The sequence below is a fragment of the Montipora foliosa genome, chromosome 8, assembly GCF_036669935.1.
Source record: "Montipora foliosa isolate CH-2021 chromosome 8, ASM3666993v2, whole genome shotgun sequence".
NCBI classification, from domain to species: Eukaryota; Metazoa; Cnidaria; class Anthozoa; order Scleractinia; family Acroporidae; genus Montipora; species Montipora foliosa.
In genome coordinates this window covers 30940477-30957976 of record NC_090876.1, presented here as the reverse complement: position 1 = coordinate 30957976, position 17500 = coordinate 30940477, and the positions used below count along the sequence as shown (strand labels likewise).

Sequence of the window (17500 nt, the reverse complement as noted above, 5' to 3'; positions counted from 1 at the left end):
AACCACACCTTTCACGACCTCTTAACCCAGAAAAAACTTCCAACAAATCCTTGTCTTTATGTAAAGAACGCCACATAAATTCTGCAATATGTACTGAATACATGTATTTGCGCCAACCAAATTCGGGCCATCCTGTCTTCAGATTCACTGTCCTTCGATTTCGTTCGTGTGTTTACCGTTCTTATTTACAAATTCTTTTGAATGATTAGAGAGTGTCTAATCAGCGTGGGTGGGTGGGTGGGTTGTGGGTCGTGGGTCATGGGTCGTTGGTCCCTAACCCTAACCTAACCCTAACCATAACCCTAAGACCTAAGACAAATTGGGACCGAGCACTGAGGGAGCTAATATTTATCTTTTTTCATCTTCAAACAAACATGACCCACGACCCACGACCCACCACCCATGACCCACCTACCCACGACCAACCCACCCACGTGATTTAGCCTCACCCGAATGATTAACGGTTTCGTGCGTGTATCCATGCTTTTCTACGTTAACATATGATTTCCAGCAGTCTGAAATAATAAGATTTCCTAGAGCAATCCATTCTTTAATAATTGGAAGGACAGTGGTCCCACTGTGGTATCCAACAGTTAGTATAAAGCATTTTCGAGAGTCTTCTTCAATGCCTCCGAATACCCACTGTCCCTCAACTTGGTGACCACAATAGTAATTGCGTTTTATGAATTTACTTTTGTTAATTTTTACTGTTTTTCCATGACCGCCAATTTTGCAGCTATCGCACATTAGCAATAATAAGCAATACCTCAAAGTACCTCAGCCGCATAATTCGAAGCTAACGGGATACGAGGAAGGATCTCTAATAATGGGCGGCATTGTTTACTTTAAGCTTCAGAATGTGGCTCTACACGATTAAAGGGGCCAGGTCATGCTATTTTAGGTAATTTTGTTTAATTTTGTTAATTATGAGGTCTAAACGTCAAATTGGCAGAGCAAGAGTCTTTCATTTGCAAAATCACGGCCTCATAACAACTGAGAATGATTTTCCAGCTGTGTAAATGACATTTTAATGTAGAGTAATATAAATTTCTACGTTTTTCAAATTTACCCAAATTCAATCCATTTCAATCCTCTCCAGTTTTGTCCATCCATGTCCCTTCTTGGCTTCCCTGTGTTTTGTTAGAGTTCTTCTATAATTTTGAACAGTTATTTTGATATTTTAGTTAATTCTATGACCATTCGATCAGTGCTGAAATTGCCTAAAATTGCATGACCTAGCCCCTTTAAATCCATTCCAGCAGAACTAAAACAACGAATTTCACGTGCAAATTGCTTCCTACCTTGTTGTCCTCGGCTTCGCTCTTATCCTCCATTTCTGTGGCTTTTACCCATGTGCACACAAGATAAATCATGTGATGACAGGACTTATGGATGCTGCCATAATTTATTTTATTTATTTAATTATTTACATGTATATTTCTCGTTATTTGCTTTTCTTCACCCTTCCCATAATACAGGTCATTTGGGGAGGGGGATGGGGGAAGTATTTGCATTAAAACGATGGATGTTCATTTCACTGAAGCATGATACAGTCCCAAGAGTGCATAACTTGTATTGTTTTTGGTATGTAAATAATATTGCATTTTGGAATGGTGAAAATAGTCAATTTCGTTGGCAGAAAAATATTCTTTCTATTGCCTGGACCTGACCTGACCTGCAACCTGACCTGACCTGACCTTTGACCTGACCTGCAACCTGACCTGTGACCTGTGTTTTAGACCCGCTGTACCTGAAAATTTGGCGTGTAAATGCTATTTATTATGTATGGATAACACGAGTATAAGAATCTGAAAGCCTGAAACTACTGTGCTGCATATTAATTCAGTCACATACAAACGCATTACATTCTTTCATTTTCTCCTCGATCCAGTTCTCGAAAAATTTAAAGTTAGTTAAGGCAGACATTTAAATAGGAAAATTCCAGTTTAATTAAATGAACACTTGTCTTTTTTAAGTTAACAAAACATGGGTCACTTAGTGTTTAGTTAACAAAGTTTTGAAATCCAAAGGAAAAAAAGATTTGATTTTTTGATTATAGTACCACTTTTAAATTAATAAAAGGTGAAGAATGTGAAACACTCTTTTTAACTGTACTTGCTAATGTACAGTACATTTCAAAGTTGCCTTTTTTGTGTTATACAATTACATTTTTGTGTTATTCATTACATGTACATTTTGTGCTATTCATTGCTGATAGGAAGAGAGGCAAAAAGTCTGTGTTGATTCACAAACCTATGTTCAATTACTTTAAATTTGTTTTATAGTGGTGCAGGGAAATCAACTCTTATGAATGTACTGGCACATCGTAACATTGCCCAGGTAGAAGTTACAGGAACAGTAGCTGTGAATGGTCATCCCATGGGAATTGATATCAATTCTTTATCAGCATATGTCCAACAAGAGGATCTATTTATTGGATCACTCACAGTTAGAGAACATCTGACTTTTCAGGTACATATATGACCAAACAACAGTTCTTTATTCAGATTGTTGAAATCCTTTTTTGGCCACACTTTTTTAAAACTTAAATGAAAGGAATAATTTTTGGTGGGTAGTCCTTGTGGGTTAAAACACTTAATTGCTCTTGCACATGCACAGATGTACATTGTACCTGCTGGAAATGAAACAGTCATGAATGGTTTTTAAGGTTTTTGATGGGTAAAATAAGTTTGCAAAAGGGTAAGTAATTTTCCATTGATTTCTGAATGTGTGATGTATGTGAAAAATAAATTCATAAACAAGCTCAGAGAGGTTTTTAAATGCTTTTGCAGAGGAAGACATCACGATATTGTAACCAGGAATTCGTCATAATTTGGTCAAAAACATAGTTACATGAATAGACAAGCATAGAGCAAAGTATGTGATATAAACCTCTGGTGAAATTGGAGAATGCCAGGGTGTCTGGCTCTCATGTAGTGAACCCTGACCTTCACACTAAATTTACTTATACATGTAAAATTACCATTAGGGCCTCAGTGTTGCATCCAGGTTTTACAGGGGCCCCTTTGTCAAACATTCAGGTGTCCAAACCAAGATTTTGGGTGTTCATCTGTCATAAATACCAGAATCAATATCAATCACCACTCAATTCACTGATAACTATTAATTAATGATGGCAGTGGCTAAAATTCCTTGAAACACTATGAGTAAAAATATTTATTGCTTTCAAGGTTAACTTTTATTTACTTCTGAAATCCAAGAATAGCAGTATGTAAGGATAAATATTGCCTCATGTGTGCTTACTCTGGGTGTAGCTAGGACTCTGTTCCAACCTTTTGTGGAAGTCAGAGGGGTAAAAAATAGACTTATTAGCAGATATAAGGTGATTTTTTTGCGAATTTTATAGTGACCCTGTATGGCTTTACAAACAAGGAACAATATTTTCTAATGTCATCATGTCTCAGTGACTCTTTCTTCAATATCAATGCGATTTCCGATACAAAAAGACCAGTGTTTTTCCTGAATTTATTGCAACTCGATCTGGATGTCTGTAAAAATACTGAAAAAAACCACTGGTATTTTCTGAAAAAATGTCAGCGTACAATTGTATATTGACATAAGAAAAACAATAATTATAGTACTGTCAACCTGACATTAAACAAGTCGAGAAACTATGGAGAATAAGCTCCTTTACATACAAGAAAAATAGGGAAAATTCTAAGAACCCGCAAACAGTGGTGCCAGCAGCTTGACAAATGTAACACAATGCATCAAATCTGAATATAGAACTGAGTAGGGGAACCAAGCTCGAAAATTCTTTGACACAAGCATTTAAATGGTTTCCTTTACTTTGAAACAACCATGTGAGACCATAACCTTTTCCTAAAAAAAGACACAAAATCAAAAGAGAAATCATTCAACGGGGAAAATGTTCACATAATAATTATAATGTTCAAAAGTTTTTAAGCCTGCACTTACTGGCTTTCTTCAATTTTCAAATTTGCATAGTATTTCAAGCATGAAATTTGTGCATCCACAAGGAGAGTGTCTTGAAAATGAAGACCTTAAGACCCCTAAAACCTTAAGACCCTAAATCCTGGAAACTCGGAAATGAATAAAGTACCCCAAAACCCTCAATTTAACTAACCTTTATAATAGCCAAATTGAGGTTTTGGGGTACTTTATTCATTTAATAGTTTTTGAGTTTCCGGGGTCTTAGGGTCTTCATTTTTGAGACATCCCCCACTAGGACCCCCACTTAGTAAATATAGGGTGTTAAAAAATTATCACATTCCAGGATGCAATGACGTACTCTGGACACAACTGTTACACTGGGACCTGAACTGTATAGAAACTCTTTATATTTTCCCACCCTTTATATTTTTGTTAATACTGAACTGTCCCTCTAGCTAAGTGTGCTAAGCCTAATAACCCTTTCACCTCTGAACTGACCTGGCTTTGATGAGTTAAATCATCTGGCATTAGACAGATTAAAATCTTAAGTGTCACTCTTTAATAGAGGGGAATGGTTTGAAGTAATTTCATTAAGCAAAACAAGAATAATAATTATTATAATAGTACATGTATTACAATTTTCTTTTTTAGATTTTAACATGGCTAATGTCTCTAATATCTTTAAGGTTAAAGTAGAAATTGTCTTGATAGCACAAGTGTCACTAATATTTTTAAACTACAAAGGATAATTGTATTGATAGTTATATATATCGATTAATCTTGTAAAAATCGTAATGCTACACTCACTACTATGGCTGATGATGATGTGTGAAACATTGAAACATGTTCCTTAAACTCAAAAGTGTACTGTGGTGCAATGTATTTTTAAAAAAGTAGAAATTGATTTTATTTTGGGAATCTACCTTCAATTGCCAGTATTTTTCCAAAATTATATAGCTTTTCATAGTTCCATAAAAAATAACAGCATACAGTACATGCAAGATTTCCCTGTGGACTCAAATTTCTAGGATCATCAGTACAACCTAATATATTGCCATGGAGTGATGATCAGTGGTTTGTTTATGTTTTTTCTAGGCTGCCCTGCGCATGGATAAACATGTTCCAGAGCAACGACGAAAGGAACGCATTGAGGAGGTTATGCTTGAGGTTTGCCAAAGTTTTTGTAACAAATTGCTATGGGAAAATAAAGCTGATCGAGGATGGATTCAGCTGAGAACGCTATTTGTCTAAATTTTGCTTCATAATCATTTGTGAGGAACGTAAACAAAAGGTTTTGATCCTGAACTCCATGCAGTGAGAAATTTATTATGGTTTTAGCAAATATTGGTCACGTGCATTTCATCATAATGGTAAATTCTAAACACCAATACCGTAGGTGTTTTGTTGATTAAATATATAGACCATATCCTATTTTTTTCACTTTTCACAGAAATCTTCCAGATGAAAAGTTGCCAGAAATATTTTTGTTCTTTTGAAACCTAAAACCTTTAGCTACTTGTAATAAGGTGAACCACAAATTTGCATAATTTTTGTTTGCATAATTTGCATGAACTTGAAACTTGACTTGGAAAGCCGATTCCCACACAATGATCTTCTGAATTAACTACGTTTGAATGAGACGCAAACTGATGAAAGCTATCAAATATTTATTCCCTTTGATAATATAAATATCTCCCTTGTCAGCTGCTAATTAAGAAATACGTACTCCATTGTGAAATTTTTTTGGTGGCAAATTGCAGAATGGGGTGCTTTCACCGGCAGCTTTTTGCATGGTAAGCTAGAGGTCTAAAATGCATATTGATATGTAATTCAGTGTGGCAGAGAGCAAAACAGCAAAACTAGTTGAAGACATCAGGAGTGAATAGTGCATTGGCGTTACAGAAGCTTGAGTATTTCGAATTAAGTTTTTTTTTCCGACAACAGCCATGGACAAAGTCTGCAACCAACAGATTTGCCAAGCAATCTTAAAGCTGAAGAATTACAGTAAAAAAAAAGCGACAAGTATTAGTAGTAGTTTGTATAATTCTGCTTCGATTATAGTTAACGGAAATGAAAATCTATCCTTACTATTATATACATGTAAGGCTTCTATATAATTATACATTGTATAATTGAATTGTATAAGAATGCACGGTTCTATGCAACACACCCAAACTACCTGAAGCTGCAAGCCTCTGTGGTCTTCCAGAGATTAGCTTGTTTATTCAATGTTTGTCTGAGAGTGGGCTTAAAGTATTTGAGAACACAAAGGATCGTATTGAGGCTGTAAAATGTGAAGCTATTGCTGGATGCCAGGACAAAAAATGGTCCGTAATGATGATGCACATGGTGGCTCTTTCAACTGTTATTGGCAGGCTAATATTCTCCCTTTATTAACACAAATACTCGTCCCCTTTGTCACAAAGAAAATTTGCCATGAGATTATGGTACAAAGAAACGAGACATCAGTGCCAATACAGCGATTATTCTTTGGTCCAGGGACAGCAACCTAGGCAACCGCCCCAGAAGCTGGTATGAACCAACCACTTCGCACCAATATTCATCCATGGTAGTCTACCACAACAGCCCCCAATAACTACAGAATTAGAGAACGACCAGTGGGTTGGGGTGCAGAAGAGAAAGTGATGAAAAATAAGTGATTTTTTTTACATGTATATCAAAACATTACTGCCTACAATCTGAGGAAGAAAGTACTGTTAAGAAGCAGTTTTTGGAAGAGGGTGATCACAATCCACCAAAACATGCAAACAAGAGTGAGAAAAGGGTTTATGAAGAGAAGGTGCAGTTAAAAGTGTGAAATAAAGAGGCAGCATGTCTTTCAAGTGTATCCTTTGGTTGAGCATGATTACGTCAATGATGTAATGTTTTGCAAGGTATGTGAAGTGCAGTAAAAGAATTTTGATTTCAGTCAGTCTTTGTGTTTAGGTCAAGCCAGCACAATTTTAGTAATCAAAGGCATCATCACAAAGTGTAGACTACAATACAATACTGTACAATACCGTAGACTATGGCTATTATAATGACATAAATTCTCTTTTACAGAAAGCCACAGCCCTAGCCTACCTTTACTTGTGGTTAACCCCTTAATACAAAGTTGTTTATGAATTATGGAACTTACCATCAGGCATCATATATTATATAGCCTTTCAAATAGAGCTACATTGTATAATTGTGTTCACTATTGAGTGTAACATGTTCAGAGGATTTGTCTTTACCAGGGAGGATTACATTTTTGCAAAAGTTTGCCGTGTAGCACTTATGTATGAACAGACTTAACTGATTGGAGTGTAATGTGAAGTGCTAAGTTTCCAACCCATATGAACCATGTGAGCGTTAGCCCTACTGATGGAAATAGGTCCACACAAGGACAGAGAAAAACTCTGATTATAGGGTGGGAATTGAACCCACGACCTTCGGGTTAGTTCACCGCTGCTCTGCTGACTGAGCAATTGACAATTGACATTAAAATTTTTCATTTTGGTATGCTGTGCTTATTCAAACATTTGTGATAAATCAAGTCCCCTTTACAAAGGTGCTGGTGGTTTGGGAAATTATCGTGTACAAAGTCTCCAGTCCCACGACATATATAGCGACCACAGAAAGTGCTTGAACAAATGGAAAGTTGACAAAGAAAATGCAGACAAACCCCATGCAACAATGAAGACAATAAATTATCTGCAAAGCTGGATGAAGAAGCCAAATCAAGAATAGAAAGATAATTATTCAATACTGCTCATTATGTGCCATAGGAAGGTCTCTCATTCTAAAATTTCATAGGTTTGTGTGATCTACAAGAGACGAATGGTCTGGATGTGGGAAATAATTATTGCAATGAAATGAAATGTAAAGCTTTTGCGTCCAGCATTGCTGCAATTGAACAGGAGAATTAAGTATGCAAAGGAAATCAGGGATGCCAGGTTTCTGTGTGTTTTAGCCGATGGTGCCATAGACAAGATTGTCACAGAGCAGTTGACTGTTTGTGTAATAATTAAATGTTACAGTTGTACAATGTAGACTGATTCAAATGGGAGACCATCGACATAGTTTTCAGACCTTGTCTCTCTTCAGTCTGTCGATACAAGTGGTATAACAAATGCTATTGATAAAGGACTTGAATCTGTGCAGGTTGACGGAATTGTGTTGAGTGAAAAGTTTATAGTAGGCTGCAATTTTGATGGGGCCAATTTTATGATTGGGCCAAGGGTGGAGGTAGTAAGAAGCTGGAGGATAAAGTTGGTCACCCACTATGCATCATCCACTGTGTAGCTCACAAACTGGAGCTGGCTGTAGAGGTGCCCTTACCTTCCAACTTTTGAGGATACAGTTAAAGAGGTATACAAGTTTATTATTACGGTATTCTTCAAAACGACAAAGAGAGGTTAATGAGATTGCAAATATAATTGATGAAGATGCGGTCTATTACAGCAGTCTGCAGAAGACAAGGTGGCTGGCAAGCAGATACAGCTCTATTACTGCCTTGGAGAAACACTTTGTCACTACCGTTATGCACCTGCAGCATAAAACTGGATCTACTGGTGAAGATGGGGCATGTGCCAATGGAATTCTGAAACAATTATCATCTGAGAGGTTTGTCAAACACTTCTTGATGGATGTGACGAAGATTTTGTCAGAGCTGATTAAATTATTCCAACAAGATAGTTGCAAAACTAGAGACAACCATGACCATGTTAGAAAAGTTGAAGCTTCAAAGGGGCAGTCATAACAGAACGTTTCTGGAGCATTATTCTGAGGATACAGCAATGTTCATCTGTGGCGAGGACAAAGGACACTCATTAAAACTGGTCACACATGTAGGCAACATGCTTGATCAACAGTTTGACCCTTTTCGTATGGAAGTCCTGACTTACTTGAAGTCATTATCTTTAGGAGAAACCCCACAGCTTGTTCAGAATAATTATTCGACCCACAAGAAATGCCTCAGACCCTTGCAGCCTATAGGCATAATGAAATTTGTTCCCTCGTGCAGTACTTCAGGCACCTCCTTACTGAGAAAGAGAAGGAAAGCATCCTTGATCAGTGGCCCATGCTGCGTACCAGACTCAGAAGTAAAAGGGCAAACAATCCAGTTGATGTATTCTATACCATCAAAACCTGATGTCGTGAAAGACTGCCTCATGCTTGTAGACCTTATGATGACATTGTCACCACAGCCAAGTGTGAAAGGAGCTTCTCGGCCATGAACCAGCGTAAGAGTAATGTACGTACTTGAATCTCAAACGGAGGCTTGGTAGATTTAATGAGGGTTCCTTCCCCTGATGTTTCCACCGAGGAATACTGTTCTGGTCCTGTTATCTCCCACTGGATTTTGGATGCAAAGATGAAGAGATGTATACTGTAAATAGTGATTAAACTCGTGGTTGTAGAACGTTTGCTGCGCGTATTGCCATATTTTAAGCACAGTACTGTTGTGAATCAACTTGGCTGAGATTGAAGCCCTCCCAGGGGGGGGGGGGGGGGGGGTCCTTGTTCCCTTTAAATATTTGCTTGTGTTCCCTTGTTCCCCAAATTACTTTCAAACTTGTTCCCAACTTTTTGATCCCTAAAATTGTTTTCAATTATTTTTGTTCCCTTGTTCCCTAAAATATTTTGACATCGTTCCTCAGCTGTTCCCCAGTTCAAATTAGTCATGTTCCCTTGTTCCCCAAAACCCCTGGGAAGGCCTCGAGATTCTTATATACACACCAGTTGTAGCTTTGTAAGACTGCTTTATTGGCGTCAAGTACCTTGCAATGATTTCACAATGTAATGAGAGTATTTGAACTGGTTCTAAATACAGCATGAACTTCTATTTAGTATGGACATTCTCACAAGAGGTTAACCTGTAATATGCAGTTGTTAGCAGTGTGTTCAAAGAAAAACGTTGGTCTGTTATTTGGACCTTCATTCCATTAGCTTCACTTAAATTCCTTATTTCATTATTGTGAGTTGACTTTCAAGACAAAGGCATTTATGATCAAATTGTGAACACTGAATTATTGTACTTGCGTGTCAAGAGTATCTTACCAGGTCTACTTATATTTCACACTTTTACGGCTATTTATTGCTGTTGGTAAATAACTACTGCTGATTATGATGAAGAAATTAAGCCAGTAATTTATGAACTTACAGTGTAATTACGAAAGGAATGATTAATTATTATTATTTTATTCTGCTCACAAAAATTTTTTTTCGGGCTAGTAAAAATGACGTTCGGGCTAGCTAGTAAACTGACTTTCTTTGCACTCTGGTTTTACTTTTCAATTTAAAGTGGAAGACATCTTGTGCAGTAACTTAGGCACACAAGGGTCATTTGTCAATCATTATCATCATCATCAATCAAATATGGATGTAAACAGACCAGCTTTATCCTTCCCTGTACAATAAAAAACCCTTAAGGGCAATATCTTATAAGACACTGTTTTTCTTGTACTGATAATTAAGAATAAAAATCAGTGATAGTAGGTACAGTGTATTGTCTATAATTCAGATGTGATCTGTGCGATGCAGATTATATTAGTTATACACGCTGACACCTAAAAAACAGTCAAACAAAAATAAACAGAAGCGTAATCTGTTTGTTTCATAAACAGAAGCATTCTGATATTGGAATAAAGATCTTCAAGACAATTCACCCTTTGTAAGAAATGCCATGGGAAGCTGGAATGCCTAATTAAATTTACAAAATGCTATTATCAAACTGAATACTGATCAGTGTGGCTCAGTCATTTACATAATTGCCATTGTACGTTCTACGCATGTTGCATTTCTTTTTAATTGTATTCAACACGTTTTTCACAGGCATTTTATTATACGATGAGTTCTGACTCTAGTTTCACAAATTTGAAAATAATGTCAGTGAGTCATCGAAACTTCATTCTAACCTACTATCATAATAGCTGATTTTCATTCATTTCCCGCAAAAACCTCTGTTTTTCTTATGTTTAAGATATACTGATAAGATTCCTTGCTTGCCACAGAAAATTGTCTTTTCCAAGTCGTATGTCTGTTTTGCAAGAGCTGTTAATAGTCGCGTGTAATTATTAGCCATGCTTGGATGAATTCAATGACATGTAAAAGCAGGGTGCATTCAGCTCATGTCATACCGGTAATTGATTGATCAGCTGAATGAGTTACTTGCAAGTTTACACAGTTTTGGAAGACACAAGAAAATCATGGTTGTCCTTGAACCGTAAGGGAACAACTTTTGACATACATGTTCATGTATGACTTTGAATTGGGTAGCACTGGCACTTCCCTACCACCAAAGTTATCTGAGGCCGTAAGGGGTAATCAAGTCTTCTTGAAGACCAAGCGGCATCCACCTCTTATTGATGTCAAGAACATTTTACCATTAATGTTCCCAACCCATGATAACAAGTGTAAGAGACAACAGTTTGTGGGGTAATGGGGTAGGCGATGAAGCACTCCATTAGCAGGTCACAAAAAGGTAGGATAACTAAGTTGGCGGCAAGAGAAGTCGCGATCCTCGCCAAGGGGTTACAATCCCTCACATGAGAGGTCCTTACCTATCTAGAATTGCGCCCCTTGGTAACCATGCACAATCAAAAGGCACAAAACCCTAGAACAGTGAGTCTATGGGGCAAAGGGTGACTTACATGGAAACGCTTCACCCCTACCCGTAGTTTATTTCACAATATTGACTAGATATGCTATTGAAGCACCAGCTATGAAAGAGGGAGGGAAGGGAGGGAATTTGAGTGAAGATACTTCTGAGCTTAAGTGTTTTCGCAATAAAGACAAAACTGGAATGACATTAGCAAAGGTCGGACTTGACATACTAGTCCAAAGCATGAGGGACCTAGAATGTAATTGGATGAAGTGCATGGTGTGACATTCACGTGAAACAAGGTTGCTCTGTAACAGAGAAAGCCTAAGTTCAAATGCAGAGGTCATCATTGTCACATTAACTTTAATTTACAATGGTTTCTAATTTGGCTCATTCAGCAATACAACAGCACTTAATATAACAAATTTATAAACATATGCTGCATGTGGATATTTTTTTTAACACCTCCAGCTTGGCCTAAAGAAGTGTGCTGACACTGTGATTGGTATACCAGGGCGACTGCGTGGAATCTCTGGTGGTGAAAAGAAGCGGCTGTCATTTGCTTCAGAGGTACAGTTACTACTTGTCCAGGCCTTCATAATTGATTTTATGTTTAAGGAAACATCTACAATCTGTAGGTTTAATTACTTATTACATGTAAGTGGGGTATAATCTCCAATGATGGCACTTACAAATATGACAGTGAACCACAGACAATGGACATCAAATTGTTAAGATGCTTGATTGTGCAACATTCTTGCAGCATGAAAGAATGTTGGAGCCACGTGCATTTTTCAGGTGTCCATAAGAGGCAATTTCTTAAATTGTCCAGATAGGTGCAAGGATCATTTATCTTTTTCAGCAGTAACTGGCACTTCAAATTTATATAATAAACTCAATAATTCAGGCATTTTGATTGGTTCTCACTTGTGATCTATTAGAGGACAGACGTTTAGCTGATGGTCTTTAATATACAATTGCTTTTAGAATTGTTGACAAGATAAGTGCAAGGATCATTTCTCTCTTTTGTCTATACTCTGCACTTCAAATACACTATATACATTTCTTTCATTAGGTCCTTCGACTGACACACATTTCAACAATATCCTTTCTAGTCTCTATCCAAATGGCACATTGACCATTCATAATCTACTGTATCACGCTTTCATTTCACCAAGCAGGTGTAACAGTGACTTCAGTTATGCATTGGTTGCCTGTGGCCACCTTTGCAAGTACCCACAGCCTGAGAGGTCTTCCACTAATATAATATCTTTTACTTGTGGAACCTTAAATCAGCATCCCCTCTTTAGGGGATCTCTGACAGCCACTGCTGTTTACTTTTAAGTACTCTCGGAAATGTACTTGGTTTATTTTGATATTTTTGCTTAACTTGCAGGTTTTAACCAACCCTCCATTGCTGTTTGCTGATGAGCCTACATCAGGACTTGATTCATTTATGGCTCAGAGTTTGATTGCATCACTTCAGCGTCTTGCTGCATCTGGTCACACCATCATGTGCACGATACATCAGCCATCATCTGAAGTGTATACCATGTTTGACAGGTATAATCAAAGCTCCCTTTTGGAATCTCTGGCTTGTTTTCTTCAATGAAACATGCATTATTCACATTCTTATCACAGATTTAAGGTGGCTCTTATTGTGCAGAACAGAATGGTTTTAAACTTTGCAGAAAGTTTCATCTTGGTCTTCTGATAACTTTCCAGCAATAAAAACTGGGGTCACACCAACACCAACACTGGAGTGTTTTTGAGATATGTGCAACTAAAGACAAAATAAAAGGTTTTATTACAAGGCTTTCCCGTTGCCACGATGACTTATTACGTCACAATAATGACCACATCTTGTTCATCAATAATTGGTGTTTCTTATGGTACCATAACATTGCTAATATGTGATACAGCGTTGTAGTGCAAACCATCTAATAAGAACGTTAGTTGAAAGCTTTTAAACTGGCTTGAGCCCCCTTAATGTGACAACAAACTATTAGCCTTTTCCTACTAATTCTGTCTTCCAGTGGTCACCATTAATTTTTATTTTTACCGTTATTGCCCCGTCTCTCCCTAACTGCATAAGTGACAAATAGTTCCCCTTTCTGTTATCAATTATGATCTCTTCAAAATGTCATTGCTTTTGGTTTCTTCCCAAATTTTCTCTCCCAGTCCACTGAAGTAATTTTTTGTCTATTTTTTCTTCTGCTACGTTGTGTTGCATTGCTGCTTCAGTGAGTGAGCCTAAAGCGAACGAACGAGGAAGCTCTCTAATCGGGCGAAGAAAACGTTTTTCTTCAAAACGCAAGGGATTATGGTCAAAGGCGCAAGGAATTGTGGTTATGCGCGAATGGAGGAATTAAGATGCGTGGTATGACCATTCACACAGAAGATTAGAGCCTGCTCGGTTTTTCATATTTCGCTTCTCGTATCCTCAAACTGTAGATAGTTTAAAATAAATCTCCAAATCGTTGAATGAAAAAAGCCAAGTACTTGGAATGTTGTCGGAAACAAATCTTTTAACTTCCTCTCCAATTCTCAGGTCGATGTGGTACATCATTTCTGAGTTATTTGTCGAAGTGTTTCACGCAACTTTTATAGAGTTTTGTACGGCCATGTGGTCCACCAATATGGTGGCCGTTAATCAACGAAAATATCGGGAGTTCACTTTGCGGTGAAAGTGCTTACTTTTCGCTCATCACATGAAGTACATGTGTATGAACACATCTCCTAATGTACTTGAAACGTTCAAACTGCTGAGATTCATAGGGATAGACATCTTTTTTCAACCAAATAGCTTTGTATCAGTGTCACGCCCGGTGACAATTCGGAAATTCAAAATGCTGTAATTTGAAACGGAAGACATAACGGAACTGGAAACTTAGAAAACCGATTTATTTCTAGGTCATCGTAAGCCTCCTTTAGATAAAAATTCAGAAGACCTTTCGATTTTGATTTTAAAACTTGATGACGTCACTGTGAAACCCTTCTATTGTTTTCTTTCTTCTCCCGAGTAGGGTCCTGTTTGGAGGTCCACGTTTTGTACCGTCTCTGCTCAATTCCACGCTTGAACCGTCGTTAAATTACCGCATGCATACATGTAATTGAACATTTCCCTTCCCCTCGGCAGCATTTCTAGCATTTCGGTAAACTAGTCAGACCTCATTCAGTCACAGGTCTAGACCCATCTGATTCTCAGTTTTTATTTTCTCGTAAGGCCTTTTTCCATGTTTCCTTTTAATACTGAATACTCCATCCGGAGTTTTCTAGACATGTATTCACTCCGGCATCACTCCGTCTTACGCTATTTTTTTCCGAAGCTTTATTTTCTCACTTATGTTATCGTTACTTCTCATCTTAGCATTTTGCTCCTAGCTGAAGGAAGGACAGCTTACATGGGCTCAGCAACTGAAGCAGTACCTTACTTTACAAGGTATACATAACATAAAAAACATACATGTAACCATAGGCTCTTTGTTTGTTTGCTTGATAGAAGTCTATCCTACTTGATAGTGTCTTTCTTAGGATGTGAGACGTTCCTAGCAGTGCAATCTTCTGTAGTTCACTAATTTTGATGCTACCCGGGATTTGTTTGGTGCATTTCTCCAAGCCCTTTTTCATTATCGTTATCGTTATCGTTATTATTATTATTATTATTATTATTATTATTATTATTATTATTATTATTAATGGTTTTTATCGTTCGGAATTTCAACGTTAGCTGGCTCTCTGTCCGTTTGGAATGTGGGTGTTTTGACACCTTAAACTTACACTTAAAACTTAAAGATGTTTTAACACATTTCAGTGTGATTTATTTGTAGTAACATTAAGTATTCAAAGCTAATACCGTAGTCATGCGCTTCGCTTCCTCGCAGTTTGAGTTTAAAACTACGCCAAGGGAAGGCAATTTTTGTTAAATTACGCCACACTTCGCCACACTTCAATTTCCCTCATGGTCTTCCAGTCCAAGCTCTGAAACTCATGTAAGTGTTTCTTTCTGCCGATTTCCCATTTCGAACTTTAGCACGATTTAGTGACGTTTTTCCTTTAGTATTTTCCATTCTAGCTCTAACCGCTTTTCTTTTCGCTTTCCACGTTCATCCTCCACCACTGTCATTAAACATTAAAGCGAGTTGAAAACTTGAAAGGCTAGAGACTTTTTATTAATTTGTCAAAGTTAGACAGTCACTCATTTTAGCCATAGGCCCAAGGAATGGGCTCGGCTATTGTGTTGTAAATCGGCATAAAGTTTTAGGAGATAGAAGATAGAATAATAATAATAATAATAATAATAATAATAATAATAATAATAATAATAATAATAATAATAATAATAATAATAATAATAATAATAATAATAATAACTGAAGAGAGAAGAACTGAAGAGCCATTCTGGAAGAGACGGATTAAGGGGAAAATCGAAACTTGGCGAAAAGACCTGAGCAAGATTGAGGAAGTCCGAAGAGGGAACATGAGACTGAAACAAAGAGAGAGGGAAACGTTGAACAGAAAATATCATCTTTGCATGTTGAAACAGAAGATCAAGGCAGGTGGAGTTAAGATCAAAAGATATGACGAGAGATGTCAACAGTTCAAACAGAACCACCTGTTTAGAACCAATCAGAAGCTGTTCTACAAAACACTAGATGGAAAGGAACGAGGAGAAACGGTGTTACCTGATCCCACAGAGCAACCTCCTTCTGGAGCAAGATCTGGTCCGAGGAAGTCGGTCACAATGAGGGAGCATCTTGGCTAGAGGATGTAGAGGTGGAACTCAGTACAACAGAGGTGCAAGAAGATATCAGCATCACTGTGGAGGATATTACAAATGGAGTGAGCAAGATGGCAAACTGGAAGGCAGCCCGGCCCCGATCTTGTTCAGGGGTTCTGGTTTAAGAAACTGACAGGATTGCATTGTAGATTGCAAGAATGCTTGCAAGACTGTGTATGTCAAGGGAATGTATAAGAGTGGATGGTCAGGGGAAGAACACTTTTAATACAAAAGGACACAGCGAAGGGTGCCCAGGCCAGCAACTACCGCCCCATTGCCTGCCTACCCATGATGTGGAAGCTGTTGACAGGAGTTATGGGAGAGAAGTTATACCACCACTTGGAAAGGAATGGACTGCTAATAGGTGAACAGAAGGGCTGCAGGAAGGGACCCCGAGGAACTAAATATCAATTGCTTGTAGACAAGGCAATCCTGAAGAACTGCCGGAGAAGGTTGACAAACTTGCCAATGGCTTGGATAGACTACAAGAAGGCACATGATATGGTGCCGCATTCAAATACATTCAACACCAAGATGAAAGGCAAGATAATATCGGATTATATCAGAAGACTCAAGAAGTTGTGTAGATCAAAACTTAATGGAGGAAATTTGATCGATGGCATCAATACCTGGGCTGTAGGTGTAGTACGCTACAGTGCGGGGATTGTGGACAGGACAATGGAGGAGGTAGCCAACATGGATAGAACAACTAGCAAGATCTTGGCAATGAATGGCTGTCTGCACACCAGGAGTAATGTTGCGAGGCTGTACCTGCCGAGAAAGGAAGGGGGAATAGGACTGATCGCCATCGAATAGTGTGTAAGAAGGGAGAGCAAATCCCTTCATGGCTACCTAAGAGAGAGCACAGAGTGGATGCTTCAAGCTGAGTTGAAGGAAAAAGTGATTGTTGACGAAGAGAGTCTGCAGGACTATGAGAGGAGGAGGAAAGACGAGAAAGTTAAAAACTGGAAGGAGAAAGCCCTATATGGTGCGTTTGTCCAACAAATATCAGATGAGCTGGAGAGGGGTCTTGGAGATAGCTCAGGAATGGATTCTTAAAAAAGGAGACAGAAGGTTTGATTCTTGCTGCTCAGGAACAAGCTTTAAGAACAAACTCGATCAAGTACAGCATAGATAAGACCTCAGAGACACCACTGTGCAGATTGTGTGGAGATGCCACTGAAACAGTACGACACATTGTCAGTGGATGCAAGAAG

The 17500-nt window shown here is 38.0% G+C and overlaps 1 protein-coding gene across 1 annotated transcript in view; it reads left to right on the top strand.

Annotated features, from left to right (window-relative positions):
- The window catches only part of LOC138013181 (protein white-like), a 42532-nt gene that overhangs the window by 2646 nt on the left and 22386 nt on the right, over positions 1 to 17500 (top strand). Inside the window, exons 4-8 of the mRNA XM_068860198.1 lie at positions 2286 to 2472; positions 5011 to 5082; positions 11975 to 12073; positions 12900 to 13066; positions 14874 to 14945. Coding sequence (XP_068716299.1) covers positions 2286 to 2472; positions 5011 to 5082; positions 11975 to 12073; positions 12900 to 13066; positions 14874 to 14945 — 597 coding nt within the window. The remainder of the gene's footprint in view (positions 1 to 2285; positions 2473 to 5010; positions 5083 to 11974; positions 12074 to 12899; positions 13067 to 14873; positions 14946 to 17500) is intronic.